Below are 13,954 nucleotides of genomic sequence, written 5' to 3' on the forward strand. Positions count from 1 at the left end.
ATTCTTTCCCCTGAGCAAGGATTTGTTTCACTGCGAGGAACGAGCTGGATGTTTTAATCCCATCAAAAGGTTTGCTGTTTCTGTTGAAACTGACGTTGCTTTCAAGTGGGCTGTGTTAAACAATTAATGTAGCTGAGAAAGAAACCAAATTTTGTTTTTGTTTATTCTTTTGGTTTTGATTTTCTTCACTTTAAGACCTGGGGAGGTGAAAGTGTGGCAGCACCTCAATTTCCAAGGAAAGACAAAAGGCTCTCCTGCCACCTTTTTCTGCTTCCACAGGGCTCCTTGTAACAAGCTCTCTCTCACATCCAGTATCCCACGACTCTGTTGTCAGTCTGCAGGTCCAGGAAAGCCTTTTTTTAGTCTGTCTTGGAAAATTGTACAATGTATGTGTAGTACTGCAAATAGTTTTAAAGCACTTTTGCAAAGATGTGACAGGATTTTTTTTTAAATGGATTGTACGAAGTGTTAATGCTTGACAGAAATTTTCCATGCCAGTGTCTGCCTCAGAGAAAAACACTTATTTAAATAAATAATTAAAAAAAAAAAAACCACTCTTTTTTTCTAGCTAATGCTGGGAAATAGATAATGTGCTTATTGTGGCTAAAACAACTTCGCTGTTGTTTCGCTGGTAAACTGCAGTGCTCTCTGGCTTGAGAGCACAGGCGTAAGCTTCAACAACACGATACCTCCATGCCAGAGTTGCTGACCTCTGAAAGTTGTGCTGTACTCAGTGGAGACGAGGCCAGTAGGCAGCGTGGAGGCCACACTGAGGCGCAGGAGGCTGGGATTTGTGTCCAGCTGGCTTTGAATTAAACATTCTCCTTCATGTGCACTCAGAGCTGTTAGTAGGGCCAGAATGAGTTCTGTGTAGCCTTGGCATTTGCCAGCTGCAGGGTGCTTGATTTAAGGGGGTGGAGGCTGTTGACTTTTTTTAATTGTTATTTTAGGGTCATTTTAACTCTTTAACACTCCACTTTATCTGAAGTGGTTGGAACATTTAACGTTTTGGTCTTTGAGCTTTGCCTGATGCCTGTATTACATCCTTTGTTTTTCAGATGTATATAGCACTGATCTCCCTGCATGCTCTGATTATGGTGGGATTTCACTTCTTGTATTGCTTTGAAGAAGACTGGACAAGTGAGTACTAACAAAGTATCTCATTAAAATACCACACTAGCCTATGAAAAAGACCTTATAATGCAGTTTGCACGTAAGGCAACCCCCTTCATGCTGATTTTAGAAGAATGCTACCAAGGCTCTGCTATGCAATCTTTGCTTTTTTACTTATCAATCCTGGAACTTCATAATTCTTTCTGACCTGCTCGGATCTCTGTCCTGAAAAGGCCTCTTTCAACTTAAGGCCGATACTGCCTGAGGAGAAGCTGAGATGTAAAGACTCCTAGACAGTATGTGCAGTAAGCTACTGTTTACGTGAACGCAGCACTGATGTGCTGAATGCCAAAGCAAGATAAGAAGAATGTGTATGCTCTTTTTAAAAGGGTAAAGTGAATCATTCTTGCAAGACTGCCAGGAAAACATGTTAACTCGGTTCCAAAAATCCACCCTCACAAGAACAAACAATTCCTTTCCACAAAAAAAATACCAACAACAACCAAAATAAACTACCAGCCCTCATTCTGGAGCAGCCAGTGAGTAAATTTTCACATAAGTGTTTGAGATATATTTTTAAAAAATGTGGTCATGGGAAATCCTCTAGATAATGTTGAGTCAAAGAGCCAGGTGCCAAAGGATGTCGGTGCAGATTTGTGTGCTGCTTGCAGATTTTTTTGGAAGGGCATTAGCTTTGTTTTTCTTTGAATTTCATTTGTCGCTCAATATAAGGACTGGTTTTAGCTTATAGGACTGCAGAGGATGGGTACGTTTACACATACAAGGTGAATTTGATAGGGCTGTCGTGCAGGTCAAAACTTTGGCCAAGAGCTGCCAAATGACCCTGAGAACGTCTGGATTTGACCACAGTGGAAGGACCCATCAAAAGAGAGTTTCCTTTGTACCCTTTCTCCAAGCATGTATCTGTGAGGGAAGCACTTTTCCACCTATTCCAGGTTTAGGTGACAGAGCAGAGCATATACAAGAGGTGGATGGATCTGTTGATCCAGCTGCCTTGGGTATATGCTGACTGTGTTAGCTCTTGATTGTTGAGTATCTGTTGAAGCTTAACGTCTTCCAATGCGAAAAACTTTTTTTTTTTGGTGATGCTTACTCTTTGATTTCAGAGCAGACTAGGAATGTTCCAACACAACATTCAACAAAACACTAGGGTTTTTGATCTATAACATCTTTCTCCCTTTTCCACTCTTCTTTTCCTCAGGTATAGGCTCCTTTTCAGATTCTTTCAGCTCCCACTTCAGTTTGTTATGAGGTTGTACTATAGGTAGAGTGTAAGGAAAAGATAAGAACTTGATTAAAAATATCCTTGTCTTTTAAGTTATGACTTAGAGAAGTTATAAAAGGAAGCCTATGTTGTTTTTATGTTGGTGCTGCTGAAACAATCATCCTTGTGTCCCAACAACTAGCTTGAGATTTCTGATGGGATTTTGTTATTATGAAAAATCCTGGAAGATGAAACTACAGGTGAAAGAGTACAGGAGCAGACTGGACTCCTGGAAAGAGTGTGGTAAAACTGGAAAATAAAGTTGCATTCCTGAAGTGTCACAGGGTTTTTTATGTTGTTATTCTTGTTGTTTTGTTTTTGCTTTTTTGTTAAACTTGTAGGAGTGATCATGTCATTGTTGCATATCCTCAACAATATGTGAGCTTCCCTCTGCACCTTTTTGAGTGTGGTCATGATATAATTTATTTTGACAATTTTAGTATGGAAAGCTTGTGGCATAGCAGGTGTTTTGCAGCTGCTACGTTACCCGATCTCTCCCCTTCCAACTCGATTGTTTTGTCTTCACAGAATGCAGCTCCTTCTCTCCACCAACCACGGTGATTCTCCTCATCCTCTTGTGTTTTGAGGCTCTCCTATTTCTCATCTTCACCTCAGTTATGTTTGGGACCCAAGTACACTCCATCTGCACTGACGAAACGGTGGGTGTCTCGTGCACTTCCCTTTACCCTCTCTCTTACCATTAGCAGAAACGGAGAAGCTTTACAGGGTTTTACCTCATTGCACGGGGAGCTCATGTGTACCCTCTGAGGAGAAACTGATGTAATCAAAGAGCACAGTGGTAGGTGGTGCTATCTGCAAGTCACTGTGAGAAGTAGTGTACACCTGTGTTTCTGTTGGCTGGGATTTGTGTTGACAGTACCTCCGATAAGGTAGGCATTGGTAACTGGGTTTACTCTGTGCAGAGTACTTGTTCATGTGGGTTTGAGAATGTTTTTCCCTTCATGAAACGCTGCCAGGTTGGTGTCCTTTTACATTTTGGTGTGTGTCCCCAGGTGTCACTGTTTGCAGCTTTAAGTGCTAGAAAATGTTCTGGTTTAGCTGCTTGCTAAGTAGTTCAAAAACCCTTGCCAGGGGAGGAATAAAAAAGGGTGGGGTGGGGTGGGGTGGAGAGATTCCTGGAAGTGTGGTGGGTACAATCAGCTGCAAAACCACCCTGTCACCCCAATTTGAGTACAGCATTGTAGAGCTGACACAGAAACGTTGCTGTCCCTCCTCTATCACTGCGTTTGCCTGCTTCTGTAAAGATGGAGCTGGTGACTCCTGGTGACATTCCCACACGTGAATACTGCTGGCGTTCACCAAGCATGCTCAGATACGTGATAGCTCAGACCAAGAGACTGGAATTGATGAGTGGTTGAAGAGAAATGATGATTTTAAAAGAGTGACAAGAGTCCCCTGCCTCATCTAGTTTTCCCTAGCCTCCACTTGTTTGCCTGTGGCCAGTCGCAGCTAGAATAGGTATTTTTGCTGCCACTGGAGAGCTGTGGCTGGCATTGTACAGTGTAAGAGCCCATTGCTCCTGAGTCTTTTTTACAGTGCTTGTTTTTCTGCCTGGCTTCTGCAAGAGGCTGATAGTCACACCATGGCTCTTCTGTGTTCAGAGGAGGACTGCAGCTATTCTTTCTGCTGGCGAGACCCCCAGAACGAAGTAAAGTGTCATAAAGGAACGATGAGATCCTGCCAAGCTTACATTTATCAATAAGTGTTTAAACTAGCAGTGCTGTCTGTGAAACCATCTGAATTTCTCCAGCTTTGAAACCTGGCAGGAACTTTTAGAAGCTGCTTCCAATAGCCAGGCACACAAATAATTATTTCCCTTCCCCTCAAATTCTGAAAACTCTTAGGTATTGGAGGACTTAAGCCACAAACAAAAAATGAAAGATAGGCACTCACTATTTGGTTGTGTTTTTTGTTTGTTTTTTCCCCCCTAAATAGTTACCAGTAAGGATTTTGCTCTTTGGAAACTTCTGTGCTCTCTGCAATACTTCACACTGTTGATTTTGCTAGCATAGAGCTAGCTGTGTCTGGCAAACAATCTGTTCCGAGTGGAGGAGTTTTTCCAGGTGAAATTCTTCCTGGTGTGGTCTCTCTCAGTGTTTTATTTCACATTTGCAAGACGGGGCTGTGCTGTGCCTTTTCTCACCTTCTTCCTGCCACTGGGAGACCTCATTCCCCATCCTGTGCACGCTGTCCCTCCGGGATGGTTCCTTTCTGCCTGAGGGGACCCAAAACCCTCAGATTTTGCTGTTACCCCTGGAGGTGACATTACCAAGGGTCAGTGCAGCTCCTGCAGTTGGCTGTGCTGTTACTGCAGAGCGCACGGAGCTGGTAATTTGAGACACACATATACACTAATCCCTAGCCCAGGAGAGCCATGTAGGTCAGGAGAAGCTTACCTTGCAAAAGATCGTAGGTTACAGAACGCTGTGAGCTGCCTGCTGCTGCTACCCATGGAAGAGTAATGCTCTCCGGGGTCTGCAGTGGTTAATTTTGTGTGGCAGCCAGGCGTGGCCTTCCTGGAAGACCCAGCTCACTTTCTGGGTTTTAGATGTGATACAGATTTGTTGGTTTTTTTTGTTTTTAATGACTGACTAGTGAATGTTCCAGCTGATTGCTTGATGGCTTGTTTTTGTTTCCCCTCTAACCTTTACTAAACAATGCCAATGGTTTCTCTCAAATTGGTATCTTATTTAACCTTTTCTCCCTGCTGTCAGCCCATGCATGTTTTGGCAGTGATTTTAATGAAATGTGAAGAGGCACCAGATAGACTCAGCCACGTTGAGCCATGGGCACTTCCTGAACTTGCTTGGTGAATCTGGGAGCATTATAGAGATTATCTTGTTGTTTTTTTTTGTCTGCAAGCTTATAATGGTTTCCTCTAAAATTTTCCCATCTTGTTAGCACATATTGCTTTCAGCCATTAAAGCACATGCTTTGTATTTGGTTTTATGTGGTGGGTTTTTAATTGACATCAGAGGCAATTGGAGGGCAAGTCGTAAAAGGTTTGATGAAATTTCCAGACCTGAACAAAATTAAAGCAATTCTATTTCCAAGAAATATTTTTTTTAAGTATAAAACAATGAGAAGAAAGGGAGAGGCTCTATAAATGCAATTTTATTTTCTTACTCCGTCCTTTGGATAAGGGGTAATTGAGAGTAGAGCTTTCCACAAACCCAGAAGTACAAAAGCTGAGCGTTTGACTGAAAATGTGATATTTCTGTTTTCAGGGAATAGAACAGTTGAAAAAGGAAGAGAGAAGATGGGCTAAAAAAACAAAATGGATGAACATGAAAGCAGTATTTGGCCATCCGTTCTCTATAGCATGGCTTAGCCCATTCGCAACACCAGACCAAGGAAAAGCAGACCCGTACCAGTATGTGGTCTGAGGAATTCCTGACCAGCATTTCCACTAAGATAGAAACATATTACAGCACTACTGTTATAAATTTTCCATGAATGTTTAAAAGAAAAAGCAAAACGAACTTTTTTTTTATGTCTATTGAATGGCTGATAATTGCAGAGAAAAAAAAGCCCTGTATTCCACAATTTTAGATAATTCTATATCTCTGGCTGAAACTGCTGCTGTTGCTTTTTCTTTTTCTATTTTTAATTTCTTTTTTTTTTTTTTTTTTTTTCATTTCTTTAATCTTGTTAACTTTACTGGCCTTTGTTTCTCTCTGCTTTCTGTATGGCATAACTAATGTGGAGGGGATCCTCTTTCTCTGTTGTGACCCACCTCTTCTGAATAGATTCTCATGCTGTCTCCTGACTGTGATGAGCTCTGTGGAAGACATACGAGTGCCAACAGTCCTACACAGACACGTTTGGACTTCCTGAAGGAGCGCGTCGCTCTTTCATAAGTGAACTTGAACTGGGAAGTAGACACTTCACTTTATCAAAAGGTGCGAGACGAGAACACGACACAGCAAGAGAGCCAGTTGACCTGGTGATCACACACAGTTGAAGTATTTCAAACAAATGTTGCCAAGACCACTTTTTCCCCTCCCTTTTTCCTTCCAGCCTCGGAATTGGTTCCATCTTTCTGGCATTATTTTGTCTTTTCCCTCCCTCGTGCACAGGAAGTTGTTGCCGTCTTAGGGTAACTGTGGCAGATTAGGAAGATTGTTTGGATTTCTTTAAATGCCTTACATTTGCAGGAAAGAAAGAAAGAGATCTAATTTCCAAGTGTTTAGAGTAGCAGGAGCATCTTGTTTGTGTGTGTTTGTCTTGGTAAATGAGTTGTTAGAGCAATGCCTGCTAAACAGTGTTAACGTGAAAAACTGATGTGAATGCTCAGAGGCAGATTACTATGAAGACTAATATGGACAGGATGTGTAGGTATACCAGGGCAATGGAGCCTATATTCTTAGCGCTGCCCTGGTTTTAGAGCTTTGTAAATCTTTTTTCTCACGTTTATGCATACATGTGTATGTGTGCAACTACACACACATCGGCGTATGTACTTTAAATTGGGAAATGCTGACGGCAAGGAGCATGCTTGCTGTTATGAACCGTGTGGTGATGAAGGTGGGAGGGACAGAAGGCATTCCAGAAACGGGTAAAGCGAAGCCATTTGTAACTGCAACGGGCAGCTTGTGTTCAGGTAGGAATTTTATTATATTTTTGGACCGGGACTCCCATAGGCTCATCAGAGTATTGCGAACAAAGGAGGAAATGCAAATCGGCTGCGTCCATGAATTCCAAGGAATCTTTTCTTTCCTTGGTTTAAATAAAATCATATTTTTGAAAGATGACCTGTTTAGACTGCTTCAAAGCCATGGGGGAAGGGAGGGAAATCAGGGAAGGAGAAATTTAGTGGATGTCTCATTTTGGAAGTAATGTGAATGCTGCATCTTTTCAATCTGTCAATGCTTCCATATGGAAAACAAATGCAATAAAACTTTTCCAAAAAAAAAAAAAGTTTGCTGTTCTTATTTTCTTTCTTCGCTTTAAACTTTGGGAGAATCTGTAATGGCTTTCTGAACTTTCACTTTTGGCTTCAGTCACCTAGATAGGTGAGAAACTAACGCGGCTCACGGTGTGGTTCATTGCTTTAAAATTGTGTTGAAACATTCTGTTTTTGTTATATTTACCCTTCTTTACTGTGTATTTTGCAGGAAGATTGGTTGTGTTCTGGCATTGATGTTGTTGTGGAAAAAATGTAATTACTCATTGTTTCGAACAAATGCAAAGTGTTGTATGAGACGACATTGATATTTTCAGTGAGGCATCCTCACAGCTTGCAGAAATGTCCTCTGGTGCCTGTTGTGTGTATCCCAGTGACCGGGGGCCTTCTGTTTTACTTGCACTGTGTGATTTGGCAGTGAGATTTGATGCAATTTGAATGATACAAACTGGGGGTCGGTATCAACAAGAGAAAGGCAGGCTTCCTGGCTTGTATTTTCTCGGACAGGACTTCCTGACTCCAGGTGCTGGTTCTGCTGTAGCATGGCCAAGAGAAACTGGAGGACAGACTCAATGAGAGGCAGAGCACTTCTGCGGGAGACGTGACTTTGCCCATTCATTACAACAGGCAAAGCTGGGAGCTGGAGAAATCCCAGAGTACAAATAAGCTGCTTAACTGATCCTGTGTCCTACGAGAACAATGCTGCGTAGGTTGTGGCGGTTTCTTTTCCAAACTGGCAATTCCTAAATCATGGCCATGTTTTTCTTCTTTTTTTTGTTTGCCCTTTCCTTCTGGATGTTACAAGTGTATTAAAGGAGCCTAAAGCATTTCTTCTAACACGTGCGAGCTGTCCTGCACACTGCTGCTCCCGCTGGCAAGCGGTCAGGTCTTAAACTCTTGTGCATTCTCTCCTTCCCCTCTAAATTTTATTTTTAAAGCCAAAACCTGGTTACAATTTTCGTGACTCCAGATTATTTTTTTTAAGGTAAATTACACAATGTTGCAGGTAAAACAACAAGTTACTGATTACGATTATTTTTTTTCCCGCCAGTCCCTATCTCTGCTTGCACATCGCAAATCAAACTTGGATATCCTGGAAACCTTTCTTTATCTTTCCCTCCCTTCCCGTAACCTTCCTCACGCCCTGCCGCCTGTGGGGCAGGCAGCCAGGATGGGAACAGGATATGATTTTTTACAGGTTTTGCTCATTTTGAATGCGTGCCCTGAAGGGATTAATGAGGTTGGGCAAGGAGAGAGAAAGTATGCCCCTAGCCACTCCGATTACCTGCTCCCTAAGCTGGCATTAGTGCAGCCTCGGGCTGACCCTGCTTATCGCTTCGATTAGCAGATGCTAGCCAGAGTGGGCGAATTATGTTTTTGGTTTTTTTTTTTGGGGGGTGGAAGAGAGGAGCTGCTGCCAAGAAGCCTTAAAGATCCTTAAACCCGATTTAGACGGCAGCATGGATCGAACTGGATTACATGTGTGTGACTGAAGGCAGGATTAAAGTTTGTGCTGCTGGGGAAGAGCTTGAGCGCCTGCTGTCTGCTCCTCCTCCTGCCCCGTGCTGCTCGTTTTCCTTCTCTCCAGCAGCTCACGCAGCAGACACTGCATCTGTGGTTTGTTTCAAACACATTAGCATCCTCTCTGGCTTGCCAAGGAGCAGCTGAGGACCAAAGTCATTCCTTTGCTTAAGCAGTGATCGAGTCTTCCTCCCCGCTCCAAAGTCAGCAGGGAAAATGCGGCACGAACGACGTTTGCAAAAGCTTTGCATTTAATTTTGCTGTTTACGGTGCTTTTTCTCCTGGGCCTGCTCCTGCACACTCAATGTTACTGCAAAACCAAGCTGCTGCTTTATTAAAATGTCGTGTTATGTACAGGGCTTGCTGTGAGCCCAGTCGTGGTGCTGCTGGGATATTGCATGTAGGGTTTTTTTTTGTTTGCTTTTTTTTTTTTTTTTTTTAACCCTGCAAAAGTTTTTGAAACAATTGTGGGTGCTTAGAGACAACCTGCAGAATTAGAGCACGTGTGGTTCTCATCTGTCCGTTCTAAAATGCTGCTGTAAATGGTTTTAACTCAACTCAACATGCTCATTTTTCCTTGAATTTCTCAAAGCCTCGATCCAGTACCCTTGCTTCTCGAAGAGCAAAGTTTCTGTGTTGTCACCTGCATCATACCACGCTCACCTGTAAAGCTGGCTCCTCTCTTGTGTGATGGAGAAGATGGGTGTGCAAACGTGTGCCCTGCTTCACCTGGGGTAGCCTTAAAAAAAAAAAAAAGAAGTGTTACAAGTTCCTTAGTTTTACATAGAGAAGACTACCAGAAATAAAGTGTCAGCACCAAAATATGATGGACCTGGTCATTTAACGACAAAACGTGTACTCTAGTGATGTTCTTGAAGAGAGGAGGAGTTGGAGCTGGCTGCCCAAGCCTCCTTGGGAATGACCAAATTGCTGTTCCTGCTTTGATGTCGATGTAGGTTTCCTCGCGTCCCAGTGGGTATCAGCCTTGCACTGCGATTTGCCTGGGACAGTTTGCTAGATAGAAATTGTGTTCCTAAATATTCACTCTTAATCGGTGCAAGGTAAGCTTGTTGCCATGTCAGCTTCTAGTGCTGAGCCTAGATTTGGATGTAGTAAATTCCTGGTGACTGGAAAAAGCCGCGCTATTTTGCCTGTATCTGAACTCCTGGAGGGGGAAAGAAAAAAAAACAACATGAAATTCTGCCTTTTGTACCTCATTACTTGCTGAAGGGATTCAAAAAGCATTGGGAGAAGAGATCCAAGTATAAAAAAGGAGTAGTTTTTAGAAGCCATCTTTTCACCATAAAAACTAGCGCCAACGTATACCCAAATAATTCAGCGGGATTCGGATTCTCCATGAACTGGTTTGTGTTTAAGGGATTTGTTGTTAAATACAAGGCTGAAGCCATCAGTAAATCAGGATGTCTGTCTTGTTACCTGAACCGTGAACACCCCGTGCAGTGGTTGTTGCCCAAATACTTGCTTTGAACGTCAAGCAACCCTAAACTTTTCTCTTCTTGCAGGGTATTGAGCGTCTTAAAAACCAGAAGCCCACCTGGGAGAAGATCAGCGGCTGGGAAGGGATGAGGGCGGCCTTCGGCGGTGCTTTCTCCTTGGCGTGGCTCAGTCCTTTCTCAAATCTGGACTGCAAAAGCCAGCCACCAGCAGGGGTGGAGGCAGCAGCCCCCGCATCCGCGATCATGACCCAAGAAGAAATCGAGCAGTTCCTGGCTCGCGACGTCGCCATCCAGGTGTTACGTGAATAAGCAAAGCGTCCTCGGGGGTGTCCAGGGACGGTTTCAGGTCCTTTTGTTTTAATAGCTACTCGCACTGGAGAGAGGTGGGGTGGGTTTTCGGTTGGTCGGTTTGTTTTTAATGTACTTTGGGTGCGGAAAATAATTTGGGAGTACTTATCGGGAAGCCAGGGCCGGCACTAGCAGAAGCAGTGCAGATCTCCAGCCAAAGCTTTATAAGCGGGGAGATTCATTAAGCTCCTCTCTCCTGACCCGTGTCGCCTGCTGTATTGAGCACTTCTAACGTGGCCTTTAAGGAAAGCTGCCAGCGTGGTCCCAGAAGGTGCATCCCAGGGGGTCTGTGAGCCCTTGTGTCCTTCCAGCCCTTTGGAGGCTGCGCGAGAAGCATGGTGTGACGGCCGTGTTACCCGGCTCTGACGGTTTTGCTAAAAACACCTCCTTTTGAGCTCAGCCTGTGGATGCGAGCTCTGGACTGTGAAGGATGCCGGAGTTTGGGCTCCTGGCAGAGGTCGGGTGCTGGGTTTTGGGAACACTGGGGCTGTTCCTGCACTCACGGAGCTATCTGCACCCCACCGTGCTGCTGGGCTTGCTCTGCTTACGCCTCTTCTTCCTTCTCTGGGTAGCCAGAGGTAGCTGGGAACAAGCATTGCCTCTTAATCCTTCCTCTAACCTTGTCCTGTCAGTGTTTGCTGCTAATCAGGGGCTCCTTAAGCTAATTTTGCAGCCAGCTCCTGGTGGACAGTGTGAGCACAGAGGAGGCCCAAGGAGGATGCTGCTGCAGGTGGCACTGGTCACAGCAAGAGCATGTGGGGACACAAACTGCACACTCCGGGCACCAGTTACAGCAGCTTTATATTTAGAGTATTACTCTGTTGGTTGTTGTGTTGTTTTCTTCTTCACGTCATCTCCCTCATCTTAATTAGCAGTGAATTTTGCAGGGTACTGGGGAGACGTGCTCCTGGGTTTCCACCACAAGCTGTACTTGGCTTCGAGCCCCCCGCCCCATAACGTGGAACAAAGACAGTTGCTTCCTCTAGAGAGAAAGATAAAGGAGGCGGGGAGGGATTGTGGGAGACTTGGGTTAAGTTTCTGTTATTTATTTGAGCAATACCAGGTGGAATTTGTGCAAGATTTTATTTTATTTTAACAGTCACCAGAGTCTGGTGACTGTTAGGAGCACAGTTTGGGTGAAAACCAGGAGAAAAAAAAGATTTGCAAACAAGAGCATTAACGGGACATAAGGGACATACACAGATCTGTACGGGATTTCCTATAGGGAGAAATAGGGGTGTTTAAGGAGGGCACTAAGACTGGCTCATGTTTCCTCATTTTGGCTTGCTGCTCAGCCTCTGTCTGCTCCCTCTGAGCTTCTCTGCCCCTGCTGCCCTACCCATGGGGTGGGAATGGTGCTGCGTGGTCCTGCAGAAGAAACAAGGTCTTGGTGGACACCAGCAGCTTTGAAAGCAAAGCACTTGGAGGTAATTTGATGGCTACATCCGTGGTGTGACTGCTGGGGCGGGCTGAGGGCCTCAGTTTGGGAAAAAGTGCCTTGTGCCATGTCTGGGTGATGCTCCTTGGGTGCTGCTCTCGTTGCTTTGGGTGGATGCGGGTTGAGGCAGCGTGTTTCAGCCTCTGCTCTCCAGGCTGGTGCACCCCATCGTGTCCCACCTCCTGCATCGCTCCTCAGGTGCTGGCATTTCCTTGTTTTGTTTTGTTTTCCTTATTTTTTAATAACTGAAACTGGAACGCAGCATGGAGTGAGGGGTGAGGCTGCCCCCCTCCTTCTCCTACACCCTCCCACATTTTCATCCCAGCCAAGGGGCAGGAGCTGGAAACCTTCTAGCATCAGGAACCCAGAGTATTTCCTTCACATTCTCACTCTACCTCCTGCCCTGCCTCGACACAGCGTGACAAACGTTGGGGAAGTGGCAGAAGCCTTCAGGAGATGGAGAAACGTCCTTTATTGCTGGCTCTGCCACAGATCTCACACCTTAATTCCCACCCGCCAGCTCGAGACCAAATGTGATTTCCGTGAAATTGAAACCAAAGCCCTGGTTCCCCTCCCCTTCTCTTTGTGTGCCTGTTGCCCCCCGTGCCGTGGTGCCTTCACCTCCAGCCCTGTGTGTGGTGGCTGCTCCGGGGGCCCTCGAGGATGCTCCCCCCGGTGAAGGCCCCATGGTGAGGGCACCTTCCTGGGCTGGGGCTCCTGCTGCTGCTCCGGGGTGAGGATTTCCTCCGTGGTGGGACAGGGCTGTGGTGGCTGTGGGAAGCCTTCCTCTACTCTGGTGTCTGCCACAGCAGGTTTTTCTATGCAAGTTGAGCACTTACATCTCTTGGAAATGTATGTATTTTGGTAATTGTAACTCCTGTTTTATGCCTCTGGGGGCTAAGTGTACTTATTATTAAAGAATTAACACTTCCACCCACGTGTGCCATCCTTCCCTATGCTCTGCTCCAGGTCCCACTCGCACTGTACCTGGGAGGAACTCGGGGGGGACACAGGGGACACTGGGGGCTGCGTTGCTGCTGTTGCTCCCCAGATCTTTGCAATCCAAGGGCATGAACAAAGCCTCTTTTTTTGTTGTTGTTGTTTATTAATTGTTATTATTTTTAAACTTTTTCCTCCTCCCTTCTTTCCTGGGGTTCATGTTAGGGTTCTGGGTTGTACCTGTCCATGGGGTCGGATCCTGGCATGCCCTTGGAGCTGGGCACTGCCTTGGGTGCAAAGTAGGGGGCTGCCCACTGCTTGTTTTCGGCTGCTTGCTAGTCAACAGCCGCCTTGTTTACTTGGCTAAATGAGGAAATTTCAAAGCAGAGAGCTGAGAGGCCCAGGGGAAAGATTAGGTCTTAATGCAAAACATATTTCATCTCGTGGCAAGATGGGATGGGGATGAACGGGTCCTGTGCCACGTTCTCCCCACGGGCAGCACCCCTTTTGCTGCACCCACCCTGCGTGGGCAGCCTGGCAGCGTTACCCTTTCTTTTTCCTGCTGTGCAGCCCTAAGGCTCGAGCATTTGCTTTTTAAGACTCATAAATAATAAGCCTCTGCTACTGCGTGGCTCCGTTTGCTCTTTTCTCACAGAAATACTGAAACCTCCCTTATCTGAACTCTGAGCTCAGGGGGTGTGTGCAGCTCCAGCTGTGCACAGCTGCTGTCGCCTTCCCTGCGCTGTGGCTGGAAGTGCTCCAGACATATGCTGCCCTCCTGTCCCCCAGCACTGTTTGGGGTGGGAGGGGAGAAGCAGAGGCGATATACTTCGACCAGAGCTTTGGTAATGGTGTTGGGTATGGTACTTCTTCCAAAAATCTCCTGGTCCCGCTTCTTCCCCACCCCTCCCCCAGAAAAAGGAAAT

At 45.3% G+C, this 13,954-nt stretch overlaps 1 protein-coding gene across 5 annotated transcripts in view; it reads left to right on the plus strand.

Annotated features, from left to right (window-relative positions):
- Nucleotides 1-13,022, plus strand: part of ZDHHC3 (zDHHC palmitoyltransferase 3) — a 30,244-nt gene extending 17,222 nt beyond the window's left edge. For 3 of the 5 annotated variants that reach the window (XM_084509465.1, XM_084509466.1, XM_084509467.1), the window contains 3 exons: nt 1,059-1,140; nt 2,927-3,057; nt 10,370-13,022. In XM_084509465.1, coding sequence (XP_084365591.1) covers nt 1,059-1,140; nt 2,927-3,057; nt 10,370-10,612 — 456 coding nt within the window. In that variant the 3' untranslated portion in view covers nt 10,613-13,022. Of the gene's footprint in view, nt 1-1,058; nt 1,141-2,926; nt 3,058-5,646; nt 7,669-10,369 lie in introns of those variants that run through there. The other 2 variants (XM_084509468.1, XM_084509469.1) reach the window with 1 other exon arrangement.
- Nucleotides 13,023-13,954: the final 932 nt, after the last annotated feature.

The sequence above is a fragment of the Aythya ferina genome (genome assembly GCF_964211825.1).
Source record: "Aythya ferina genome assembly, chromosome: 2".
In the NCBI taxonomy this organism is placed as follows: domain Eukaryota; kingdom Metazoa; phylum Chordata; class Aves; order Anseriformes; family Anatidae; genus Aythya; species Aythya ferina.